Source organism: Aedes albopictus, chromosome 1 (assembly GCF_035046485.1).
Source record: "Aedes albopictus strain Foshan chromosome 1, AalbF5, whole genome shotgun sequence".
Lineage (NCBI taxonomy): Eukaryota > Metazoa > Arthropoda > Insecta > Diptera > Culicidae > Aedes > Aedes albopictus.
In genome coordinates, this window is record NC_085136.1 from 158,215,584 (window position 1) to 158,230,389 (window position 14,806).

A 14,806-nucleotide genomic window follows, 5' to 3' on the forward strand; every position below is an offset into this window, starting at 1 on the left:
CTGATCATAGTATGGGTTTTTATTGCGTTGTAACGTCACGAAAAATCAACATTTTTAAATTTTATTCAAATACGGAAAACTTTACAAATATGAAATTTTGTATGCTCTTTGTACTCGAAAAGATCTTTCAAATGAGACTAAAAAAAAGAAAATCGGTTCAAGGAAGCCTGAGTTTCACCTGGTTGAAGTTTGCGTTGTAACGTCACGAAAAAAAAGTTCTGTGACAAAGACCAAATCTTTCTGGCTTGGACGGCTTCTGAATCGGACAAACGTAGTTCTATATTCAAAACAGTTTCATTCTCGTTGTGTATGAGCTCTTTTTTGAGATATCGTTTATAAATTGTGTACCATTGCCGGTTAATAAACTACGTAGACTTTTGAAGGATGGGGGAGATGGTGTTTGGCCAAAATCTACGATGTAATTGTATTGCGATATAATACCATTGGCAGAGGAAGCTCTCAGTTAAAAACTGTGGAAGTGCTCATTGAACACTAAGCTGAGAAGCAGGCTTTGTCCCAGTGAGGACGTTACGCCAAGAAGAGAAGAGAAGAGAGAGACCACTCAAACCGAAAATTTCTGTGATATGAGTGGCCAACAGATGAAACACTGACGAAATTACAAAGGTGATGAATAGTTTGATTTAAAGTTCCACCAACAGGCGGCGCTAGAGAACTTACAAATTTTAAATTTCATACATCTCAGGAATGGCATAGAAATACGATTTCTTCGGCAAAGTTGCTTGGTAAGTAAAGGACTTGCAGTCGATTTACCAATAGATGCGAGATATTGCCACTAGAAGACGTTAGTTTCCATTTTGCAAAAGCAGGCAAGGTATTTGAATTTCTTGAAAAGTATTCTACAAGCTGGAACTTTTTTCACTTTGGACATATTGTATTTCAATTCAAACTGTAATCAAAGATCAATATATAATTCTTAACTTTCAAAATTTAATTTGATTTGATTCACTTATTCCTTAGATATAAGAGTTAATAGAACAACAGTCAAAAATATGATTCTGCTTAAAGCGCTCCATCTTTGTGTAGAGCTAACCAATCAAGTCCAAAATTGTAGAAATTACAGATAACAAGTTGAGGAACTATCAGTCAAAACTTGAGAATTTTGGATATATTTTATAAAAAGTTACGGCTTGTTGAATGTGTTTTGGGTAATTAATAAAATTGGCATGCTTCTGAAAATTTGCAAGTACCACCACTGTGTGGCAGAAATTAATACCATACGGCTATTAAACTGAAAGTCTAGTGATCTACCAAACAACTTTAATGAAGCAACCATCTTTTCAATTAATCACGATCCTGAGATAAGTAAAACTAAAAATGTGTATGCCCTCTAGCGCCTCCTGGTGGAAGGATTTGAAATCATACGGCCCATCAATTGAAAGTTCTTGACCAGCCAAACAATTTTGTCGAGGACACCAACTGTCTAAATAGTTAGGATCTTGAAATCTATGGGATGGATATTACGTCAGTGTTACATCTATTTTTGATATAACAAAAATCACCGACAAACAGACGAAATTGAAACTCATATATCTCGGGACTCTAATTACTTAGACTTTAGACTTTTAGAATGTTGATGTCTTTGGAAAAGTTGTTTATCTTGTCAAGAATTTTCAGTTTAAAAGCCGTTTGGTTCAAGTTTCTAACTGACTAGTAGTAGTTGAAATTTTGAAAAATAATGCAATTTATATTTATTCAAAAAATATTCAACATGTTGTAACTTCTTATAAAGTGTACAAAGATTTTGCCAAAAAATAGTTTCTCAACTAATCAAAATTTGTTGAAAACTTTTTAAGAAATTCTAAACTATTGTAAACTTTTAATAAGCGTCGCCCAGTGTGTCTGAATCTCACATCCAATAGTAAATCAGCTGTAAGTTTTTGACTTATCAAACAACTTTGCCAAAGACACTAACTCTCTAAGTAATTATGGCTCTGACATATATAGGATGGATTTTTTTGTCAGAATTAGGTCTATTTGTCACTGGAATTACAGAGATTGATGCCCTAAGTGGTATGCAGATCCTCAGGTATGTCTTTGGTTCAATAACTGCTCGCACATCTTAAAGCGTTTTTAATTGAATCAATGACATTGCATAAGTTATTGAAAAAATGTTTAATTCGATGGCGTGATTAGTTTTATGCTGCAAAATCTAAATATCTGGCGGTGCGAAGTAATTAATATCAACGGTTTAGTCTTTGGGACAATATTAGATGAATATTAGATGAATATGGGTGGTACTAGGCCGAAGATGGGTACAATTAACCTTCTTGAAGGAGTTTTCATACTGCTTATAGCAATAACTTGGTCCTCCGAGCCATTTATCACAAAACGGATTTTGAATACAATAAAGTTGCTCTTGGAGCAGTAAAAATAATCCAATAATATATTCACAGATTCGGGCAAGTTTGACTGATTATTCTGATTCAAAAATGATGTGCATTTTTGTGACGTTACAACGCGAGTAGAACCCTGTTTAAAACTGAACGGGCGTTGTAACGTCACGAAATGTAAAACTCGATTATCCAAAAACGAATCCGAAATGTATATGTTTTATTTCACTGCATTGAAGAACAAACCAATACATTTCAATGGTGGGAGAAATTTTCAGTTTAAAATAAAAATCCGAGCAAATTTTTCAAGGTGTTGGTTGCGCGATAGAGGGGGCGAATTCTAGCGCGTTGTAACGTCACGCTACAAATACGCATTTTAAACAAGTTTTTCTAATGAAAACTAAATGTTAAACAGGTCAAACAAATCGGAAAATTTTACAAGGAATCTGAATATGATAAAATATTTTGAGGTTTACAGTCGTTTTTATGAATTATAGTGAAAAATCTGACTACGAATGCGTAGAAACGTTGTAACGTCACGGTAGAATGCGCCTTATCTCGAAGGCGTGATGAGTTATATGCTGAAAAATTTAAATATCTGGCGGTGCAATATAATGGATCTCAGCGCACTAGTCTTTGGAACAAAACCAGAAGAATATGGGTGATACTAAACCAAAGATGGGTGCCGTTGTCATTAACCGTCATGAAGAGTATTCATACTATTGATAGCAATAACTTGGCCCTCCGAGCCATTTATCACAAAACGGATTTTCCATAGAATAAAGTTCCCCTTGAAGCAGTGAAGATAATGCAATGATATATTCACAAATTCGGGTAAATTTGGCTGATTATTCTGATTCTAACATGATGTGCATTTTCGTGACGTTACAACGCGAGCAGAACCCTGTTTGAAACTGAACGGGCGTTGTAACGTCACGAAATGTAAAAGTCGATTATTCAAAAACAAATCCGAAATTTAAATGTTTTATTACATTGAATTGAAGAACAAACCAATAAATTTCAATGGTGGAAAAAAAATTCAGAATATCATAAAACTCCGAGCAGATTTTTTAAGATGTTGATAGCGCGTTAGAGTGGGTCGGATTCTAGCGCGTTGTAACGTCACGCTACAAATACGCATTTTGAACACGTTTTTCTAATGAAAACTAAATGTTCAATAGGTCAAATATATCAGAAATTTTACAAGGAATCCGAATATGAAAAAATATTTTGAGGTTTACGCTCGTTTTCATGAGTTATAGAAGAAAATCTGACTACGAATGCTTCAAAACGTTGTAACGTCACGGTAGAATGTGTCTTATAGTTTTCAAACGAGGACGTTTTTTTCAAAAAAAATCGTTTTTTTCATGCAAAATATGTATGTATGAAAAAAAAAACACAACACTGATATGTCATTTTTTTTTTGAAAAATGTTGATCGTTAAAGGACACGACACATGAATAGGACACGATCGGTGAAGTACTAGATGAGCTGAATTTTTGTATGGTTAGAAGGTCGATTTTCGCTTTCTGCAATGAAATGGTTCAAAAAGTGTGAGTATTATGATTCCTTGCCTAATTTGGGTAACTGTGTTGTTTACGTTGCAAGAAATGGAGAAAACAACAACAGGGTTACCCAAAGTATTGCTCAAATATCATCAAACCAAGCAAGGAATCATAATATCCACGCTTTTTAGTTCATTTCATTGCAGAAACGGAGAATTGGCTTTCACTTTCTTCACGTTATTTTTGCTCCAAAATTGGCTTTTTATGTCACTTTCCAAATGCCGTTTAAAGAACTTTTTTATCGTATGAGATATAAGCATTTCAAGACATCGTTGTTTTTATGTCAAAATTACCCATAACATTTGAATGACAAGGTCTAGCAACATGCAATGTTCAGAACAAATATGCGTCATTACTTACTCTTCAAATGCTCCGAAGCTCACATCTTCGAAAAAAAAAATCGAATAAAAAACGACTCACTCAAAATGCAAATTTTCGGTAATACCAATCCGTGTGGTCAATTATTAAAATTAAAAGTAAAACTAAAAAGTTTTATTGCAGATTTAAGTTTGGACGAGAACCACCATTATTTTTTTTTAAAGATGCACAGTGACGTTACGCCATGAATAAATATTACCATTCACTCACTCATTCATGAATCCTGAAGGCCAACGAGAAATTGTTCCATTGCTCGCTTTAACTCTGACCTGAGCCTAGTTCGATATGCTTTATTTCCTTGTTGAGACTTCGTCGCCACAAACAGCTGCTGGATTCCAACAAAGATTTTAAAGAACTCTATAATATTTGATTCCAACCTAGCGCTTACTCAATTCTAATAAAGTGCCCGAATTTCTCTTGATATCGGTTTCTGATGACATCTCCAATGAAGCTCAGTTTTCAAGATTCAGACCACCATGCCCGAATTGTAAGCCGCAGATATCGGTTGATTATAATTTTAGCTTATGTGTGCTAATGATACGCACCACGTCTCGCAATACACAGAATACAAAATACGCAGAAGTACAACAATACAGAGACTACAAAATCAACGTCCAAATTAATACTTTTACTGTGCAGCATTCATTATTATTTTAACTGCTCTCTTATGATCATTAGGTTTAATTTCTTTTGAGCATATGGTTTACGCCCCAACTACCAAAAACCTAGACACTAAACTAAATTATGATTGATAAGTATTCGGAAGTCTCAGATCTTTCTCTGTCTAGCCCTCTGCCATATTCTGGTAGGCTTTTGTCATCAGACAAATATTAAGTAATATGAGCAAGTTTCCCCCTCATTCATCAATCCAGGTTTACTGAAGAATTTACGACCACTCACTCATCCACTAAACCTGTGCCTTGTACGTAGGACTCTGTCGATATAACTTCAGAAGAAACCAAAAGCAGCACTATATTCTACTATAAACCGGCTACCTACAAACTAGTTTTTCTCTGGGCTTGAATAAACAATATTGTTACCATTCTTGCACAGTACAATCTTAAACGCTGTTGTATTAGCAGATTTTTTTTCGTTCCATTACACGCCACTTTTTTAGTTACACAAGCTAGAATTGTGAAATTTTCGGATAACGAAAAATGCTTGCTAAACATTGACTGTCAAATTTTAATGCGCATAGAAATGTCCACATATGACCGTTTTATAAAAGCCTTCTGATATTTAAATAAAGGCCTCAGATTAATTTAACTTTATGCGATTTTAACACTACCTGGACGATACAATACGTCATAAGCAGTTTAATGGTCGTTATGTAATATTAGGATATTGTAAAAGTTATCTCATTATAATAATGATAATTGCTTGACTAACAATACGTTATACTAATTAACAGAATGCACATAAAGTTTCGTCCTCCAGTTCAAAATTTACGATTCTGTGTGCACAATTATTCCTACTATTTATGGACGTTCTACTCTGAGAATGTTCTATGATGACGCGCCAAAACTGGTTTCACCGATATAAACGGCAGCATCTTCCTTCATTCAGGTGCGTCGAAGGTGTCATCGTCGTAAAAATTTCAATCACGTGTCGCTTCGGTGATATCGCTCTCTAAACGGACGATTCGTAGATGACAATCTGAACAACTTTCGGTGGTTCCTTGCTTTCCTGCTTTTCCTTGATGTCTTGCAGTATTGCGTTGGTAATTGCTTCCAGGGCGGCCATTTCACTAGGATCGTTCTTTTTGCTGCCGTGACGTCGCGGCATGGAGACCACGGTGAGAACGCGTCTCAGATCGTTATGTAAGGCTGTGACGTCGATTCCAGTTCCAGCCGACTCGCCCAGCCGGCGCAGCGTGTCGGCGAGAGGGCCCGATAAAGCCTAGATTAGAATGGAACATTTTCAATTACTCGGTAATCTGCGGCATTGAAATTGATACGCTGCTACCCAGTTCATACCTGTAGTTTTTGCCAACTTTGTGCATACTGGCGTCGCACGAGTTCTATGATTGTTGAAGTCAGAGCCAATCCAACCAAAATATACAAGGTACAAAGCAGCATGTAGTTCGGTTTACCTGTAATTCATAGGGTCATAGAAGCTTTTAAAAGACTTTACGTTGAATAAACCTACTTGGAACCAGATCACCAAATCCAATAGTAGTCATGGTGATAAAGCAGAAATAGTATCCATCGAAGAAGTTCCAGTCTTCTTCCCACAGCAACAGTAGGCCAGTTCCAGCTGCAAGGTAAACTCCTAGAAAGCAAACAGCGCCAACAGCGTAAAGCCATTTCTTGTCGCTCATTCTTCGCTCATCTTCGGGACAAAATCCTAGAAGCGAAAGGTATGATTGGTGTTAGTCAAGAATTTTAGAAATAAAAAAATAGACTATAACTTTTGGAATGTGAAATTTACTTATAATTTCTTTAGCAATACGATGACTATCATGAAGTAGCTTCATAATGTTTGTATTTTTGTTATGGTTTATAAACCATAGAGTGTACTGACTGGATTGCTATATGTTCACTAAAATCGAATTTTTCGACATAATTTGTGTATCACCCCTTTGATACACAAATTATGTCACGCAAGAATCGGCATATTTCAAACCCCGCTTCCCCCTTAGTCGGATATTTTGTATGATTTCTCACCATTTTTTGTATGGTTCGTCACGTTCTGCAAAACCCCCTTCCCCCTAAAAGCGCGACATAATTTGTGAACGGTCCAAAGAAGGCTGGGATGGTCAAGATACATATACCAATCAATTCAGTTCGATGTATTGAGAAACTCGGTAGGTACGTGGGACCGCCGATCTCTCAACTTAATTGGGAGCATCCGCCTACTCACTGATGTACTGAAGAACCGATTCTTCAACTTTAGCATAATCAACGTGTACAACCCACTCAGGAAATGACAAGGATGCGTTTTTTGCGCAGGTCGAACCCGAGCATCGTCTCTGCCAACGTCAACAAAATCATAGTAGATCTGAACCTACCTAAGCGGCCAGGAGGAGGAGTTCAGACCGATGATTGTAAAGTTAAGCGCCCACCAGCTGACGAACGAAAACAATTTCACCGCCTCTAAAAACATGGTCATCGTAGCACCTTCTTCCAACACAGCCTCTATTGTCGTTACATCTAGAGATCAACAGCAGACGGTATCCCAAATCGGAACTTCTCCAACATTATCGACTTCAGGACCTATTATAGTGTTAACATCGTAAATTGATTCGACGCGGAGAGCAGAAAAAAAAATGAAGAAGAAGAATGATAAGAAGAACGTAGTGCGGGTGGTCATGGTGCAGCATGTGACTCGGCAGAACGTTACAAATGGAAGCGGATGTAGCAGACCCGCTTCTTTCGGGAGAAGAAACGCCACCTGGAAGAACCGGAGTGCGAGGATATGGAATTGTGCTGTTCTCAGCCACGGAAGTTCTACCAGAAGCTCAACGAATTCCGTCACGGCTTCGTGAGAGACTTCGACGAACATCTGGGACGAAATGACAACGTCAGCTCGGCGGATGATTGGCATTAGCCAAATCCTCCACTGAGTGGAGTTAAGCATATAATTTAACAGTTCAAGTCCGATACGGCAGCTAATGAGGATACTATTACAGATGGTCCCAAATAAGTTTGTCTTTTATCTGCACCGGCTGTGTCTCAGGATCTGGGAAACGGAACAGTTATAGGATGAGTGGAAGAAAGAAGTAATTCATCATGCCTATAAGAGAGGCTCTAAGTAGAGTGTGAGAACGTTACGCCTATGACGAACGAGTTCGTGGGCAGTTATCAAGCCGGCTTCGTGGATGACCGGTCACCAACGGACCAGATTTTTACCGTATAAGAACCCAAGTAACACACTTGTCACCGAAGAGTCACGGCGGCGCAGGTTTTTGTTACGCAAAAGTCACTGTGACTTACTTCTAGCAAGTAAGTGTTTATTTGTTAGAAGTAAGTCACAGTGACTTCTGCGCAACAAAAACCTGCGCCGCCGTGACTCTTCGATGACAAGTGTGTTACTTGGGAAATAGGCTGATCTAGGAATATCCATGTAGTGTCTTTAAATGACATTTGAGATTTCAAGAGCTTTGCGGATCCCAGCAGATTACGCAATACAGTCAGGTTTTTTTTTACGCGGGGGATACGTACCGCGTAAAAAAAACTCAGTTCAAAATTCAAAAAACCGCGTAAAAAAAGTCTCACCATTTCTCGACAAATCATGCAAAAATAAGACGATAATTTTTTTTTTGTATGGAGTTTTCATTTACGCGGCCGCGTAAATGAAAACCGCGTAAAAAAAGACCTGACTGTATTACTATTTATGGCGAAAACACATAAAGTGTCTATAAATGATATTGTAGATGTCAAGAGCTTCGGGGATTCCAGTAGGTTATGCAATGCTATTAAGGGCCCATATAGCCGAGGCGGTAAACGCACGGGTATTCAGCATGACCATGCTGAGGGTGACGGGTTCGATTCCCGGTCGGTCCAGGATCTTTTCGTAAAGGAAATTTCCTTGACTTCCTTGGGCATAGAGTATCTTCGTGCCTGCCACACGATATACGCATGCAAAATGGTCATTGGCAGAGGAAGCTCTCAGTTAATAACTGTGGAAGTGCTCATAGAACACTAAGCTGAGAAGCAGGCTTTGTCCCAATGAGAACGTTACGCCAAGAAGAGAGAGAGAGAGATGCAATGCTATTATTTGTGACGAAAATACATAAAATTATTCTTGTAGATTTCAAGAACTTAATTTTATAACAGTTTGGGCGACCCTGAATGTCCCAAAGGTTTCTAATAAGCTAGTAGACTTCAGATTGTTCCAGTAACTGTGGTTGATTATCGCTCGCTTATTAGTGCATAATTATGCAGCGTTACTCAGTATAGCAGATATGGCTATTGTTACGAGTGTAGGCTTGAAGTCCTGAACTCCAAGGTAGTTTGGCTGACCTAGACTATCCATGTAGTGTCTTTAAATTACATTTGAGATTTCAAGAGCTTCGCGAATCCCAGCGGATTATGCAATATTACTATTTATGACGAAAATACATAAAGTTTTTCTTGTAGATTTGAAAGACTTTCTAATAGAACAGTTTGGACGACCCTGAATGTCCCAAAGGATTATAATAAGCTAGTAGATTTCAGATTGCTCCAGTAACTGCGGAAAATACATAAAATTATTCTAGTAGATTTAAAGAACTTTATTTTATAACAGTTTGGACGACCCTGAATTTCCCAAAGGTTTCTAACAAGCTAGTAGATTTCAGAATGCTCCAGTAACTATGGTTGATTATGCAGCGTTACTCAGTATAACAGATATGGCTACTGTTACGAGTGTAGACCTGAAGTCCTGAACTTTAATGCAGTTTGGCTGACCTGGAATATCCCTGTAGTGTTTTTAAATGACATTTGAGATTTCACCCAAGTAACCAGTAAGCATTTAAAATAGCATTCCTTCAGCATTATAGTAGCCTTTACGACAAGGCGTTTAATGCTAATTGGCCGTATATGCGCCTATAGTGCTACCTCACAGCAGGTTTTGGCAAAATAACGGGCTGTCTTAGTGCTATCCCTTCAGGAACGTCGTGACTAAATGTCAAAGAAGCGTAACGCCTCGTCGAGCAAAAAAAAAAACAAAAATAGATTGACGTCTGCTTCTCGTTCTCTCAGCCTGCTTCCCCGCTTTGTCGTCCTTCCATATTCCAGCCGGTGCTAGGTGGTACTTTTTTGCTGATTTTTGTAGTGATATAGGTTTGAACTTACGATCCGGAGATTGATTAATTCTGTTGCTCCTGATCCACGATGCTAAAGCTGTCCCGGTGGCAAGCGTTGATTTAATCGCCAATATAAAGAATGATTCGATAACAGCTTCAGATTCAACATCCAAAACTTGTTTTCATTGAGATATTTCGTTGTGGTAGAGCATTACGATCCCTTCTTTTGAATATCTGTGGAATAAGATTGTTTCTTCCCTCTTTCAAACAGTCCTATGATCCACCAAAGCATCCACCTATTCGGCACATATTTTCCGACGAAATGATGAATAATTGGTGATTTTTTTTATGGACAAGTTCCCAATCGAATCCAGCTGCAGTAATGTTTTCTTTGGTGCGTTTGGATGAGTAGGGGAAAATGAAAAAATAAATAAGATGCACACATTTGTTAACAGAAGCATAGACTCTGTAAGAGAGAGACAAAATGTGTTGCCAAATGCGTAACATATCTCCCAACCTTTTTGCTCCTAGCATTTAAAGAGCAGTTGAAAAGCATTCTGTATGCTCCCAAGTGAAACCACTTCAAGCAGTTGAAATGCTAATTAACAGCCGAAAGCTTTTGAGCAGCACAGCTTATGCTAACTCAAGGCAGCTATGCATTCGAACTGCTTATGTAGGGCAGCAAGCAGTTTAAATGCGTAATACGGGCTGATACACGGCTTATTCAAATGCTTAGTGGTTACCTGGGCAAGAGCTTCGCGGATCCCAGCAGATTATGCAATATTACTATTTATGGCGAAAACACATAAAGTTTTTCTTGTAGATTTGAAAGACTTCATTATAGAACAGTTTGGACGACCCTGAATGTCCCAAAGGTTTCTAATAAGCTAGTAGATTTCAGGTTGCTCCAGTAACTGTGATTGATTATACAACGTTACTCAGTATAACAAATATGACTACTGTTACGAGTGTAGACCTGAAGTTCTGAACTCCAAGGTAGTTTGGCTGACCTGGAATATCCCCATAGTGTCTATGAACGATATTGTAGATGTCAAGAGCTTCACGGCACCCAGTAGGTTATGCAATGCTATTATTTGTAGCGAAAATACTAACATTATTCTTGTAGAATTGAAGGACTTCACTATAGGACAGTTTGGAGCACCTAGAACATCCCAGAATATAAAAAAACCTTTTGATTTTAACGAAGGATAAATGAATACATATAAACGTGACCCACATCCAAGTTCAGCTTTTAGAACAACTCGTATAAGAAATTATTTCGTTTTTCCAAATTTCATGATTTTCAGGATGTTCTAGGTTTTCAATGAAGTCCCAAATACAAATATTCCCATTTTCCCCTAATAGAGGACTCAATTTGCAACAACTTTGCCGAAGACAGTATTCTGTTTTATCGAATGGGTGAATTTATGCAGCCGTTTCTATGTTGGGGTCATATATGACCCCTCCGGCTCCAAAGGGTTAAGATGTTTTACGTTTTTAACCCTTCCGTTACCAACCCCCCCTAACGAGAGTGCGAAAAAATACTCTTTTCGTTATAACTTTTTTGTTTTTCAATATTTTTCGACCAAATTTTGACACAATAAGCGGATATCCTTCTATTTTAAGGATTTGCTAAGGTTTGTTGGAATGGCCACCTGGTTCCGGAGTTATTCCGGAATCAAAATGGGTCATTCGATTTGGCCATTTTGGAAAAAGTAAATTTTCGATAGGAGAGCCGTTCAGTTTTCAGACCTAAGTGCACTAGAATGATAGAAAAAAATGTCTAGAAGTCCATCCCGGTCACTACGTGCCTTGGAACCCGTTTTACGGATGTTCCGAGGAACCGGTTCCGGGGTCAATTTTTGAATATGATTCAATCCCATCATGCGACACCTCAAACTTCATGATTTTTCAAGATGCATCATTTTGTGCTGTTTTGGCGTTGTCTGAAATACTGTTGGCCATTTTGGAACCTGTATTCGGATTTCCCGGGAATCGGTTCCGGTGGTTCCGCGGCCCAATTTTCGAAAATAAACAAACACCATCATGCGACATATCAAACTTCATGATTTTGAAAATTATGGCACTTTATTATAATGGTTGGCCACTTAGGATACATTTGGCCATTATGGAATCGGTATTCGGATTTTCCGAAATCCTGTTCCGGGGCCAAGTTTTGAAAATGGTTCAATACCGTCATGCGGCATCTCAAACATCGTGATTTTCAAAATACATCATTCTGGGCTTATATTGCGTTATCTGAAATACTGTTGGCCATTGTAGAACCGGTATTTAGATTTCCAGGGAATCGGTTCCGGTGGTTCCGGGGTCAATTTTTCGAAGATAAACACCAGGATTTCCTACGGAAATTCCTGCAGAAATTCCTCTGAAAATTCTTCTAGGAATTCCTTTGGAAATTCCTCCAGGAATTCCTCCGGAAATTCCTCCAGGAATTCCTCCGGAAATTCCTCCAGAAATTCCTCCGAAAATTCCTCCAGGAATTCCAACGGAAATTCTTCCAGCAATTCCTACGGAAGTTCCTCCAGGAATTCCTACGGAAGTTCATCCAGGAATTCCTATGGAAGTTCTTCCAGGAATTCCTCCGGAAATTTCTCTAGGAATTCCTCCGGAAATTCATCCAGGAATTCCTCCGGAAAATCCTCCAGGAATTCCTCCGGAAATTTCTCTAGGAATTCCTCCGGAAATTCCTCCAGGAATTCCTCCGCAAATTCCTCCAGGAATTCCTCCGGAAATTCCTCCAGGAATTCCTCCGGAATTTCCTCCAGGAATTCCTCCGGAAATTCCTCCAGGAATTCCTCCGGAAATTCCTCCAGGAATTCCTCCGGAAATTCCTCCAGGAATTCCTCCGGAAATTCCTCCAGGAATTCCTCCGGAAATTCCTCCAGGAATTCCTCCGGAAATTCCTCCAGGAATTCCTCCGGAAATTCCTCCAGGAATTCCTCCGGAAATTCCTCCAGGAATTCCTCCGGAAATTCCTCCAGGAATTCCTCCGGAAATTCCTCCGGAAATTCCTCCAGGAATTCCTCCGGAAATTCCTCCAGGAATTCCTCCGGAAATTTATCCAGGAATTCCTCCGGAAATTCCATCAAAAATTCCGGAGGAATTCCTGGAGGAATTTCCGGAGGAATTCCTGGAGGAATTTCCGGAGGAATTCCTGGAGGAATTTCCGGAGGAATCCCTGGAGGAATTTTCGGAGGCATCCCTGGAGGAATTTCCGCAGGAATACCTGGAAGAACTTCTGTAGGAATTCCTGGAAGCACTTCCGTAGGAATTCCTGGAAGAACTTCCGTAGGAATTCTTGGAAGAACTTCCGTAGGAATTCCTGGAAGAACTTCCGTAGGAATTGCTGAAAGAATTTCCGTAGGAATTCCTGGTGGAATTCCTGGAGGAATTTCCGGAGGAATTCCTGGAGAAATTTCCGGAGGAATTCCTAGAAGAATTTTCAGAGGAATTCCTGTAGGAACTTCCGTAGGAATTCCTGGTGTTTATCTTCGAAAAATTGACCCCGGAACCACCGGAACCGATTCCCGGGAAATCTGAATACCGGTTCTATAATGGCCAACAGTATTTCAGATAACGCAATATAAGCCCAGAATGATGTATTTTGAAAATCACGATGTTTGAGATGCCGCATGACGGTATTGAACCACTTTCAAAACTTGGCCCGGGAACTGGATTCCGGAAAATCCGAATACCGATTCCATAATGGCCAAATGTATCCTAAGTGGCCAACCATTATGATAAAGCGCCATAATTTTCAAAATCATGAAGTTTGATATGTCGCATGATGGTGTTTGTTTATTTTCGAAAATTGGACCCCGGAACCACCGGAACCGATTCCCGGGAAATCCGAATACCGGTTCCAAGATGGCCAACAGTATTTCAGACAACGCCAAAACAGCACAGAATGATGCATCTTGAAAAATCATGAAGTTTGAGGTGTCGCATGATGGGATTGAATCATATTCAAAAATTGACCCCGGAACCGGTTCCTCGGAACATCCGTAAAACGGGTTCCAAGGCACGTAGTGACCGGGATGGACTTCTAGACAATTTTTTCTATCATTCTAGTGCACTTAGGTCTGAAAATTGAACGGCTCTCCTATCGAAATTTTACTTTTTCCAAAATGGCCAAATCGAATGACCCATTTTGATTCCGGAATAACTCCGGAACCAGGTGGCCATTCCAAGAATCCTTAGCAAATCCTTAAAATAGAAGGATATCCGCTAATTGTGTCAAAATTTGGTCGAAAAATATTGAAAAACAAAAAAGTTATAACGAAAAGAGTATTTTTTCGCACTCTCGTTAGGGGGGGTTGGTAACGGAAGGGTTAAACTGCTAGCGACCATGCGTTTCCATTTTAGAGAACATTGATGGAAATGCGTATCAATTGTTTAGTTACCACGTAAATGTCAATTACACTACGGGTCTCTATTTTAACATTACCCGTTGGAATCCTAAATCGAGCGATTCTTATACACCAAGATTAGCATCCACTTCTATACTTACTTGCAAAGGGAAGTATGGTCTTCCAGTGTTTCCCAATGACGGAAACAGCCGTCGCGAAGAGCCGCCCCCAGTCAGCAATCACCGTCAGCGTCAAGGGAATGCCGATCAGTGCGAATAGTATGCAGAATATTCGCCCCCATAGCGTCACCGGTACTATGTTTCCATAACCTGCGGAGACAGTGTGTTGATGTTAAATTATACGGCTAGTTGAAGAAGCGAAAAACTGTGAAAAGCGACATAAATTTAATTTGCG

The 14,806-nt window shown here is 39.1% G+C and overlaps 1 protein-coding gene across 1 annotated transcript in view; it reads right to left on the reverse strand.

The window, feature by feature from the left end:
- Positions 1-5,459: 5,459 nt before the first annotated feature.
- LOC109431361 (TWiK family of potassium channels protein 7) overlaps positions 5,460-14,806 on the reverse strand; it is a 76,202-nt gene continuing 66,855 nt past the window's right edge. The window contains exons 4-7 of the mRNA XM_019707582.3: positions 14,554-14,721; positions 6,443-6,640; positions 6,271-6,386; positions 5,460-6,193 (exon numbers count right to left, since the gene is read on the reverse strand). Of these exons, the coding sequence (XP_019563127.1) occupies positions 5,924-6,193; positions 6,271-6,386; positions 6,443-6,640; positions 14,554-14,721 (752 nt within the window). The 3' untranslated portion in view covers positions 5,460-5,923. The remainder of the gene's footprint in view (positions 6,194-6,270; positions 6,387-6,442; positions 6,641-14,553; positions 14,722-14,806) is intronic.